The sequence below is a fragment of the Ambystoma mexicanum genome, chromosome 2p (genome assembly GCF_040938575.1).
Source record: "Ambystoma mexicanum isolate Mex_15411 chromosome 2p, UKY_AmexF1_1, whole genome shotgun sequence".
NCBI lineage: Eukaryota > Metazoa > Chordata > Amphibia > Caudata > Ambystomatidae > Ambystoma > Ambystoma mexicanum.
Window position 1 is genome coordinate 551,707,085 of NC_090923.1, and position 12,891 is coordinate 551,719,975.

At 47.0% G+C, this 12,891-nt stretch overlaps 1 protein-coding gene across 2 annotated transcripts in view; it reads right to left on the reverse strand.

The window, feature by feature from the left end:
- SEMA3G (semaphorin 3G) overlaps window positions 1-12,891 on the reverse strand; it is a 218,600-nt gene that overhangs the window by 46,397 nt on the left and 159,312 nt on the right. For both annotated transcript variants that reach the window (XM_069644006.1, XM_069644007.1), the window contains exon 4: window positions 9,911-10,030. In XM_069644006.1, the coding sequence (XP_069500107.1) occupies window positions 9,911-10,030 (120 nt within the window). The remainder of the gene's footprint in view (window positions 1-9,910; window positions 10,031-12,891) is intronic.

Genomic DNA, 12,891 nt, shown 5'->3' on the forward strand with positions numbered 1-12,891 from the left:
CTTCTCTCTCTATACTTCAGCTCTTGGCACCCATATCTCGTTTTACGTCTTCTACTATCAACTCTTCACTGATGACACTCAATTTTTTTTCTTCTTTCTCTCCTTATACAATGAGCTATTGTCAAAAATGTCAAACTGTCTAACCCCAATCAAATATTGTATGGCATCTCACTCGCTCATGCTCAACTCCACTAAGACTAAAGTTCTCGACATCCCAGCCAAACAGGCTATCTCTTCCTCTCCTCCTCTTCTCTCCTGACTGCCTATCTTACTCTGCTTCTGCTTGTAACTTTGGTGTCTTCTTCGACCCATCTCACAACTTCTTGCTCTTCATCTCAAAATCTGCCACTGCAGCCAGACTCAACCTCCTTAATATCAGAAAAATCTTCCTTTCAATACTGCTAAATAGCTAACATCCTCCTTAGTCCTTTCTAGAACTGACTACTCTGCCAGCCTCCTCTATGGCCTTCTCAACCATGCTTTTTCAACTTTGGATAAAATCCTCAATTTCACGGTCCGCACACTTTTCAACCTTTCTTGCTTTACCTCTACTTCCTCTCCCCGTCACCAGATTGGCTGGCTATCTATGAAACAAAGAGCTGTGTATATACTTCTTCTCATCTTCAAAACTATCCACGGATTTGCCCACCCCACCTATCTGCTCATCTCACTCCCTACACGCCCCCACATACATTACCATCATCTTCAGCTCCGCTCCTTGCCATCACTCGAGACCCGTGGGCTCCCTCTCGTGTCCATTCTCTACCTCTCCTCGCTCCTATACTCTGGAATGCTCTTCATCTCCCTCTCCGTACTATTCCAACTCTACTACTATTTAAATACAATGTCAAAGCCCTCCTCTTTGATAAAGAAGCTGTTTCCTAGCACTTTACATTACTCTATCAGCCTGCCTCCCATTCTCTCTAACCTCATGGACAACCCTACAGCACTTTTCTGTCACCCCACCTTTCTGAATTATGCACTTCGTTCACGACCCCATTCCTATGTCATTCTGTCAGGTCCTCGCCCCGGGTTTCCACCTTCCCCTGCAATATCTGGTCTTCAAGTTACATTCACTCACCCCCTTTTCAAAGATCCATGTCCTCCACTCTATTATCAATGTTACATTTTGCAAGTGTTTTTGTGTCAAAAATGCATTGCTTTCCTGTGATTTTTATAAACAAATACAATATTACGTCCCACATTGCCCATAAAAAAAGGGACATAATAATGCGTTGGCTTTCTGTGCTTTGTAAAGCTTATCCCTTTTGTGAATATGGGATGCGCTTTGCAAAGCTCAGAAACACCACCTGCTTTGAGCAATTGTGCACACAGGAGAGGGAAGAGCAACGGAAAATTGAGGTTCCCTTTGTGAGTTGTGCACATCTTTTTTGACACAAGCGAAGTAGCATGTCATCACCTGCACTCAAAAAAAGATCCAAGAATCAAGTCCATTACATTGCTATCATTTATGACAGTGTTATTTTTCTTTTTGTGCAGAAAGAAGAATGTCTGATTCCCAAGCCTATGCAAGTCAATTGTCAGCCTATGCAAGGTGATTCCCCAGCCTATTCAAGTGCATTCCCAGCCTATGCAAGGTGATTCCCAGCCCATGCAAGGTGATTCCCAGCCCATGCAAGGCTAATCCCTGCATCTCCAAGGAGATTCCAAGCCTCTTCAAGACGATTCCCAGCCTATGCAAGGAGATTCCTCTTCTATGCAAGGTAATTCACGGCCTAGAGATTCCCAGCATATATAAGTTGTTCCCATTCTATGTAAGGTGATTCGCACCTATTCAAGGCAATTTCCACCATAATTAAGGAGACTCCCTGCCTATGCAAGGCGATTCCTAGTCGATGCAAGGCGATCCCTGTCGATACAAGTAATTTCCCAGTCTGTGCGACATGATTACCAGCCCATGCCTGTGCTTATGCAAGTAATTTCCCAATCTCTGCAAGGCTATTCGCTGCCTATGCAAGGTGTTTTCCAGCCTACATAAGCAATCCACTGCCGATTCCCAGCCTCGGCAAGTCGATTCCCAGCCTAGACAAGTAATTTCTCAGCCTATGCAAGGTGATTCCCTGCGTATGCAAGGGAATTGCCAGCCTATGCCAGGCGATTCCTTGCATGTGCAAGGCAATTCCCACGCTAGGGCAATTTCTACCCTATTCAAGGAGATTCCCTGCATATGGAATGCGATTCCCTGCCTATGCAAGGCAATTCCTAGTCTATGGAAGGCGATCCCTGTCGATGCAAGTAATTTTCCAGCCTATGCAGCAGGATTCCCAGTCTATGCCTATCTCTATACAAGTCATTTCCCAGCCTCTGCAAGGCAATTTCCAGCCTAGGCAAGCCATTTCCCAGCCTATGCAAGGTGATTCCCTGTCTGTGCAAGGAATTGCCAGCCTATGCCAGCCGATTCCTTGCATTTGCAAGGTAATTCCCACCATAAGGCAATTCTCACCCTATTCAAGGAGATTCCTTGCATATGGAAGGCGATTCCCTGTCTATGCAAAGCGATTCCCTGCCTAAGCAAGGTGTTTTCCAGTCTATGCAAGGCGATTTCCAGCCTAGGCAAGCCATTTCCAAGCCTATGCAAGGCGATTCCCTGTCTATGCAAGGGAATTGCCAGCCTACGCCAGCCGATTCCTTGCATTTGCTAGGCAATTCCCACCATAAGGCAATTCTCACCCTATTCATGGAGATTCCTTGCATATGGAAGGCGATTCCCTTTCTATGTAAAGCAATTCCCAGCCTCTGCAAGACGATTCCCTGCCTAAGCAAGGTGTTTTCCAGCCTATGTAAGCGATCCACTTCCTAAACAAGGTGATTTCGAGTATGTGCAAGGCGGTTTCCAGCCTATGTAAGGCGATTCCCTGCCTATGCAGGGGAATTGACAGCTTATGCCAGGCGATTCCTTGCACATGCAAGGCAATTCCCATCCTATTCAAGGCAATTCCCACCCTATTCAAGGGCATTCCCTGCATATGGAAGTCAATTCCCTTCCTATGCAAGGCAACCCGGCCTAGATATTACCAACCTATTCAAGGTAATTCCCTGATTATGTATGCCAATTTCTAATCTATGCAAAGTCATTCCCTGCCTATGAAAGTAAATTCCCAGCGTATGTAATGCGATCCACAGCCTATGCAAGGTAAGGTGACTCACTGCCTTTGCAAGGCAATTCCCACCCTATTCAAGGTAATACCCTCCATATGCAAGGCAATGCCCCTCCTATTCAAGGCGATTCCCTGCCTATGCAAGGCGATTCCCTGCCTATTCAAGGCGATTCCTAGTCTATGCTCGGCAATCCCTGTCGGTGCAAGTAATTTCCCAGCCTATGCAACATGATTCCCAGTCTATGCCTATGTCTATGCAAGTCATTTCCACAGTCTATGCAAAGCGATTTCGAGCCTATGCAAGGCGATTCCCAGTTTATGCAGCTGATCCAAGTTCCAGCCTATGCAAGGCGATTCTTAATGTTGCTGTGTTGGAAACTCAAACACATTGGCAAACCGCAAATATTCCGTTTTTTTAAAACGAGGCCTACTTTTTTTAAAAACACAATTTCACTTTATAACACACAGTGAAATCGGAAATATCTGATATAACAACGAGTGTTATGCTAGAACTATAAGATGCTGTGAATGTGAATTGCGGATGGGCAACTCTGGTCTCTGGGGGTGGAGGGGGGAGGGTAGTGAATGCCAGTGCCCCCCACGGTCGAAGGGGAAACCACTCCATGTTTCCTTCAATATCAAGCTCCGTGCAGTGCTGCAGCAGGTGGAGGGCGGCGCCTTCCCAGGATCCGTCTGTGTGGGTGGAGAGGTCAATGGGACCAGTGACACTGCTTTTACTAGCCAGGCCAACGGTCATACAAGGTGAAAGGTCAAAGGCAGATTAATTAACCAGCTGTGGGGCATCAGAGGCTGCGGGAGGGAGCAACGCAATAAGGATTCTTCACCCCCCTCACCCCCCACACGTTCTCCCCCCATCCGCGCTCTTGGCAATGAGATTCTGGTGATATCTCCCGTCATCTCAACGGCCACAGTCCCGCCTATATAGAGGGGGACTGGACAAATGCCACACCGAGACTCCATGGTTTCAGACCCCGGAGCTGCAGCTCCCCCCCCCTCCTCTTGCAGAACAAACCAGTCTCTGAGCCGGTGGGGGCGACCAGGGGCCATAGCCCGGGGTCAGACGCGGATGGCGTTTTCAAGAAATGATGACTTTATAGTTCACATACCTAATAAACACAAGCCAGACTCCTTGGCCTTTGGGGTGACGCATCCACAAAGAAACGAGTTATCAGCTTTTAAATGCGGAATTCTTTCATCCTGGTGACGGAAAGGTCCCGAGGTCATTGCTGGCACAGAGGCAAGGGGGAGCAGGGCAGAGAGCACAAGAGCCAGTGACTGACAAAGACGCTTAACAACTCTTGAAGGACAGGGGGTGCGGATAAGGCTGGGGCCAGAGAGAGGTGGAGGGGGCAGCGACAGGGTGAGAGGGGACGAGAGAGAGAAAGAGGGGAAGAGAAGAACACCGGCGTGATAGTTTTGAGGAAAAGAAAGCGCCATTTATGGCGGCCTCCAATGAACCAACAGGCCTAAATGTGGACGACTGGATCAATGAACTGTTGACTCTTTCAACTTCCGGAAAAGCTATCTACAAATACAGGTGCAACTCTTGACACGTCTAGAGCCATGGGGGCCTCGACCTAGACATGTGCAGCTAGACCCCCCTTGAATTCCCGTGCCCGGTCAGAGAGGTTCTGGGGACAACATGACCCATTTTAGCCTTGTTACCTGCCTGCCACGGCCCTCCCTGATGACCTCTTCCCTCACCGAGGGTAGTCCGACCTGGATCCACACCTTCTGGTTCTTGGTGCTGAACTTATAGTAACTGTACCCATTCCGCAGGTGCCAACTCTGTCATGTTATTTGATATTAGTATAGCGCCTATTGCCATTGTTATGGCTTCGAAGCGCTGTGGTGGATGAACTCTCTCCTAAATGAATAGTTTCTGATTTGTTCCATTCTTGCTTATGACCTTTTGTCGATGTATTTTGGATGAAGCTGATCGATGCTTTCTTTTTAAGCTGTTTTCTCTTGTATGGCTATGTGTAGTTATGTTTTAGTTTGTAATAAACCTTTTACATGTTATTTATTATAAGCGATGTAATGGATTGTTTATGCTATAATGTATAGATTTTACAGAGTAAGAAAATATTAAAAGCGTGGTGTCTCAATGTTTATAACTCTATCAGCTATACTGGCTTGTGTGATGAATTCACTCACCTACAAGTTTGGCGGTATTAACAGTGTGAATAGCTCGAAAATGGATTACCATTACTGCATATGGTGGCTGTAATTGTTTCCGCCTAATCTGGGGTACTGTTATTCCCCATTATGGAGTCTCATAGGACTCCATGGAGGGCAGGTGGGATGACTGCAAGCAGTTGTTGGAAGGGGCACAGGCGAGCCAGCAGGAGGCAGAGGAATACCATCTACCACCTGGTCCCACAGCACAAGCTCGGCCCCTACTTTTTACTCACATCCTCGGCAGACAGCTGACCAAACACCAGCTGTACACATACACAGGTTTGCTCGTTGTGCTCCTTAATATGGGTAGCAGTGATTGTTTTCCAATTAATGTGCTCCTTTTGTGCGGAATAAGGTTGTGTGTGTGGGTGTGTGTGTGTAAAGATGATTGACTGCAGTTGACTATGCACAATTGTGTTTTTCTTTGTGTGAGCGCACAAGTGTATTATACCAAACAGAATGTAAGATTCATGCACACTATTCAGTGAGTGGTGAGTAACTGTAACTCTCTTAACACATTTGAAGTATGTTTATATTTTTTCGGTGGCATACGTTCTAAGTGTCCCTTTTACTGGGAGGTTCTGCGTGTTTGAGGGCAGTTGTGGTTTTCTGAGTGTGTGAGGGCACATGTGCTCATTCTGCCGGCTGCAGGAAACTCGCGGATGGAGGAAGTGTCGGGGCTTTTGATGGTCTGTTTGGGGAATGGGATGTTGTCTGGTGCTATTTGTGAAGCTGCCTGGAGGAGCTATTTGGAGGTTGCTGGTGCCCCAGTTCCAGAGGGATTCAGACGGAATGAAGACAACCTGTGAACTGGGAACACAGCAACAGAATGCCATAGAGCTTTCCTCCCCCTTTTAGAGCAAAATGGAAGTTGACTTGGTTGGTAAATACCAGATATATACTTGCCCAGCCATCCTCAGCCAGGATAAAACACCTTGTAAGAGACAGTCAAACATAAATGCTTTTTGCAGACTTGAGGAGAGCTGTATCTTTCGGACACTAAATTGGAGAAGTCGTGTTCTGTTTACTTCTTGTGCAGATATGTAATTAGAAAGGACCATGGTTCGAGCAGCACATGGCTAGCACCCGAGTCGCTGGACACTGCCATCACACAGCTAGCACATTACACGCGGTTCTCCTTGGAGGGATTGCCTTCATGGGTGGGCTGGGCTTTTATGGTACTTGTGGGATAGTGTTTGTCTCCTCTCCCCTATACTCTGTCTCCCACAGTGGTCCCCTGCATTCCCCTTGTTGAGCGGCTTGTCCTTGGCTGTGTCGTTTCTACAGAGTGCTTAAAAAGGCCTTCATTCAAATTAGACTGAAATCAATTGCTCTGGAAGGATTAGAATATTTGCTTGAGTCACTGGAATTGATTACCGCAGCCAATATAGGTTGGACAATGCAGACCTCTTAGCAAATGCTGGGAAATAAATCAATACCAGCAGGACATAAACACAGAATACATAACACACCAGGGCATCTCATTAGAAGGTGCCAGCCTGCCAATGTTTAATTTACTTAGTCCCTACCTAAAAAAAGCGATGAGAATTGTGTCCAAGGGGAAGATACCAACATACAAGGCATTCCATGTTATGGGCACATTTCTTTCAAGAGCACCTGTGCCAAGAGCAATGTGGAAAATAAAAGGTGCCATCTTTGAAAAATGGCTGACTACTCCCAGAATTACTGCATTCTTTTAAGACTTCTTAAAGTCAATCAAAATATTCAAAGACAATTTGCTTTGTGTAAAAGAAGCAAAAGCCCACTAGCCTCCTCTGTAGTCGCCTTTGACTGTGCATAGATTGTACAAGATTTAACATTCAACTCAATGGGCCTCATTACCAGTACGGCGGTAACCCGCCACTGCTACTGGCGGGTTGCCGCCGTACCCGTAACACTGAATCCGCCGCCTGACTTCCCGGTGCCACCGGGCCATTTCGAGTGCTGGCGGCTAAGGAAGCCAGGCCGCGGTTTGGTAACTCCCCATCCCAGTGGAGTCCCATAGGACTCCATGGGAGTGGGGAGACGGAAGCACCGGCACTGTTGCTAATGGTGCCGGTGCTTCTGTGAAAAGTCTGCCTGCAGGGGTCGTTGACTCGTAGTGTGGCGGTCTGAAACAAGGGTGCCGGCAAGCTTACCGGCACCCTGGTTTCCAGACCGCCGCACTTGGAATGAAGGCCAATGTGTCTATCCATCAGAGAGCACCACTAAGAGACACATGATGGAAACCAGGAAGTCCAGCTATCAATCAAATGAGAATGACCCCAGGAAAATATTGCAGGTTCTAGTCCTTCTGCAGGCAGATATACTCTTTCCAATCATTGAATGATTACTCAAAATCACCCAATGTATTTGCAAAATTAGCAATGGTTGCTGCACTTATCATGCCAACCGGTGTAATCGCTGTGTCTATAGCTAAATTCGTGTCAAGCTAGCTACAGCAGATCATGTGTTAACAATCCTTTACTCTGAATCGACTTCTAGGATCTCCTTGTCTTCTGAAGGGTTTGGGTGTAACTTTGTCAACAATGTTGCTTGCCGATACTGAATCGAGCAACACTGAAACCATGTTGCATGAGAAACATCAATGTATTAAACATCACTGATAAAGAAGCAGTGCAGTGTATGACCCCAGAAGACGCTGCAGCCCTCCACGCTGCCCCATTTATATCCACTAAACACATGGGAGTCCTGCCCCCTTTCTAAATGCGTTGTCATTAGAACCTCTTCTTACTTAACTACTATTTTGGGTTAATAGAAAAATGTACTGCTTGTTTTCAGAATATTTTCACTCTTTATTTTTTGACAAAACACTGATCTAATGGCTGCAGAGGGTAGTATTAGAGTAGCCATGCACAACATTACAAAAAGGTATTGGTGTCCTGCCAACCTCTCCCATCTCACTCTGCATGGGTTACCCTTCTCACTGCCAACATTAAAAAGTCCTGGACCCCTGCCATCTTCTCTGGCTCCACTTGGGTGTCCCCCAAATACCTAGAATGCTGACTCTCTCCTTCATGTATCTCCTGTCTTCCCCAGTACCATAATATTTCAAAAAGATACCTGGTGTCCTTCTGCCCTCCCCCACCTCCCACAGCTTCTCTCCCGGCGGCTCAATGCTCTCTGGTAGGGTGGTAGGCCTGAGACTCACTCAGGCCGGGCAGTAGGGCACCCTCTGTAGTAGTCTTGTCAAAGTGACAGGCCATGCTGCTGCAGGTTTCACGTCTCCACGGCAGAGCAGGGCAAGCAGGGCTGTACTAGCAGTAGGCCCCTGGCTGCCCCTCTGTCAGGACCATGAGCACCAGTTAATCTCAGTGACTCCATAAAGTGACACTTTTCTGCACACTCACAGACTCTGTCACCCAGTGCCCTTACACAGCTGTACAGGACATTGCAGACTTCTGACTGGAATCACCACACAACCCGCTCACATGTCATCCATCAGGCACCTCTCTGCGCACTTAGACACTCAGACATTTGTTCAGACTCGTATGTCAATGCTCTCACACACTACCCTCACAGACTTCTCAGTGTAAAATCACATGACCCTTCGGGCCCAGTTGTAAAGTTCTGTCTCTGCAGCTTTCTAGATTAATAATCAGAATAGCGAATTAGCGAATCGATGTATTTTTGCAGCTCTTTTTTTGTATCATGTTGGTAGAAGAGACCCCTGCCTCATTCGGTGCACATACAGTCAAGGGTGACCCCGTGATACCTCAGGGTCTGGGCGTATAACAAATGCAATAAATAAATAAATAAAGCAAATAAATAAGAAAGGCCTCGACACCAATAGGAAAGTGGCTCACAATCGCAATTGGCAATTCAAAACTTTTGAGACAAAGGGCCTCATTACACGGATGGCGGTAAGGGATTACCGGCACCGGTAAGGGCACCAGTGCCGGTAATCCCTTACTGCCCTACTACGAGGTCCCTTTGCTGGTCCCTACCTTAATGGCTGGTTTTACCAGCCGTTAAGGACGGGACACGCAAAGGGACCTTGGAGGCAATTACGGTACCGCAATTTGCGGTACCGTAATTGCCGCCTTCCCCATCCCCATTGAGCCCTATGGGGGCTCAAATGGGAATGGGGAAGGGCCAATGGTGAATGGGGAATTACGACCCGCCAACCTTGGAATGGGGCAGTAATTGCGCCATTCACCATGGCGGGATCGGTAAATTACCGGAGGCAACCATGGCGCTAATAGCGCCATGATTACCGCCTTCCGTGCAATGAAGCCCAAAGTGTGTGATTACTTAATAATAGGACGTTTTTGTAGCATTTGCATTTTTAGGCATATTGGATCATTACCCTTGGTCAAAACCACCAGATGTAGAGTGCAGTAACTCTTCACACTGGCCCAATTTAGTCCAAAAAACAGTCCCAATTTGACCCAAAAACCCTGACCTGCTAAAGGATGTTGGGTCGGCCCTTCAAGCCCTAACAGCCAGTCTGAGCCAGCACACAGCTGAGAAATTCTACACGCCCTCTGCATGCTAACTCCATAGGACGCATGCTGCTTCTTATATCCTCCAACACCTCTTTTTACACTCGCACACTCCTGGGCCTTTCGGTGCATGCACTCACATACCTCTCCTCGATGTCCCACGAAGACAAAGGCGCAGACTGGGTGGAAGGCCCCGGTGCCACAGGCCAGCAGATGGGTCCGATTGAAGGGGTGCAGCAGGCGGATGTAGTTGGCGCACTCCGTCTGAATAAAGACAAGTCAAAAGTCATGGTTTTTGCTTGAGCTGTCATGCCATTGCCCGTGCACTGGTGTATTTCATCTTTTAGGGTGGAAAGCTAGTGCAGACGTTTCGGAAACGGTTTCGTGGTTCTTGCGTGTCAGGCTAGGATGTGAGACGAAACCACGTCAAAATCTATGCTGGAAAGTAGCAAAGCAAATGAGAGTATATGGTTCACGGTCAGGTCCGGCATCGGGGCCTTTCAGCATTTTCATTGGAAATGGGTCCCCAAACCTTGCCCCCATTGTGATTATGAAAAAGAAAGCTTAATATATTTTCCTAAGTGCTTGTTTTGAGTGTCGCCTTCGCTGCTGCCTGCCTTTCTTTGTTTTGACATGCAGGGCGCAATACATCTTCCCTTGCACGTCTACAGGCACACACACCTCCTGCATTGCTCTATCCAAGGTTCTTCCACAGAATCAAGGCACATGGTGAGGTTGTGGGCAATGCTGGGAAATGCACATATTCACTAAGGAATCCGCTTTTTTTTGCATTATGTTGTTTTCGGATGCCTGTACCCCAGAAAGGACGATGTAAAGTCTGTTGTCAAGTATGGAAACCAAATCATAAATTTCCAAGACTTCGTCTCATTCCTTACAATGCATTGATTGCCATCAGATAAGTCCACTGGGTATGCAAGTCTGCACCACTCGAAATTGATAATGACCCAAAAAAGCATAAATACCATTCCTTTCACTACCCTTTTGCTTACAAACACCTTAAATAGGGTGACCAGATAAAAAATAAATGGGACAAGCCATAGACATAGAAGTAGGACTGAAGTAAACACTAATAAAACTGTAGTTCTAATTCTATGTCACGGGACTGTTGGGGGTGGGGGTTCTGCGTTCACAGGCACACTCCTCTCAATGGAGGAGAGCGGCAGGGAGGTGAAGGGGACAGGAAACGGGCATGTGAAAAGCATTCATGGACCAATTTTTCACGCCCCCATTCACGCGCAGGAAGATTTGTGCCGGGACCAATTTCGGAATTTCGATATCGGTCCCAGCAAAAACCGGGAACATAGCCACCCACCCTTCCGATCCCGGGACGGGGTTTATAAAATTAAAAAACACTGGGTCCCCGTGACAGAGGGCGATTTCCTGGGACTGTCCTGGGAGAACGGGACGTCTGGTTACCCTAACCTTAAACTGCACGCCACCAAAGCCTCTGTATTGCTGACATATTCTCGAGGGGTTTCATAGTTGAAGGCAAGTGGACCCCCAGGCATCATTTTTAAATGGGCCCCCGTTTATCTTCAGCTGAGACTTATTTTCATTATTTGTCAATGCAAGGCGACCCTTCTGCGGGAGCCATGCAAGGGCTTTTCCAACCTGTAGCTGCTGTGGGACAGGCCTAGCCTGACTGTTGGGCCTGCACTGAGACCTGTCTCTGTTATTTCACTCCGCTTCCCCGGATCGAAAACTTTACTTCCTGCCCACATCTCACCAGGCCTAGAGGCACACGATGCTACGCATAATACAACACAGGACTCTGCGTTATGCTTACAAGTCTTCCAGCTTGCCTTGCGAAGGAAGTGTGTGCCTAGCTCGCGTTATGCGCAAATCCTTATCAATGGCTGATTTCTCCCTGGGATCCATTAAGTTCCTCATTTTTGTCACCATAAGAGTTTTAAAAAAGCTTCAGAGTACGCCAACGGTTTCGTACTGGACGCTATTTAAAACCTTTAAGATGAATGAATGTTTCTTGTGAACTATGCGTCGGGTGATTTATTTGTAATGATTGACATAGCTTGTAAAATGGTAGTGGATGTAGTCAAGTAATTGAATTGCCTTCATGGGTCCAAGAGACCAGAGTTCTAATCCTAGCTGACACACTTGGTGAAATTGTGTGATCCTCAGCATATCACTTTTTCACACACCTTATTTGCTTTGTAGGGTGACCAGACGTCCCGGTTTTGCCAGGACTGTCTCGGAATGCGGTACTCTGTCCCCCTTTCTCAAGATTTGGTTTCCATTGGAAACTGCAGTGGTCCCGGTTTTTTAGGAATGCACAATCTCGCCCAGAAGAAATGCTGCATTTTACAACTTAAGACAGTGTTAGTTTTTGATAAATTAATCACAGTTTTTGTTTAATTGAACACTAACACTTAAACCCCTTCTCCTCCAAACACCAAACGCTACTGAAGTGTAGTGTGCCTTGACAGCCACTTTCAAGAGTTAGTCCTACATTTATGTTACTTGCCCTCTCCCTGTTTTTTTACTTTTTAAATCTGGTCACCCTATTGCTTTGGCCAATAGCATTCGTATTCTTTAGACACACCTAACACCATCTTTCAGTGCTACATTGAAATGTAATCTACATGTACCACATATCGAGCGATGAAACCATATTATCGGGAGATTCCTGGTTGAGCGGGGTTGTGTCTCACGGAAGGTGAGTAATTTCCCTGAGTGTCAGATGGGTCTGTCCGTCATTCATGTCTAAAAACACTGCATAAAAGCCGGAAGGAAGCTGACGCGCCCCTGACTAGCCCAGACTGGTGTGCTGACAGCCCGCACCTCCGAAGGCCGCCGGGCTCATTAGACTGAGTGGGGAACGTCTCGGCCCTTCCTTCTCACTTAGACAGGGGGATAATGCCAGGCCACACCCCTGAGCCTGGCGCACTGAACCGCGCATAACAGTAGCTCAGAGCAGGCTAAAGGGCCCTTCCATTGCTTTTGTGTTTAGTTTTCCTGTATTGGCCCTGGGGAGGTGCACACAGCCCATCCAAGTCACTGTACTGCTGCTTTGCTAGAATGACAGCACGGCATTTAACACGTTGTTCATATGTACATCACCAAAAAATATGCACAAACATTACATT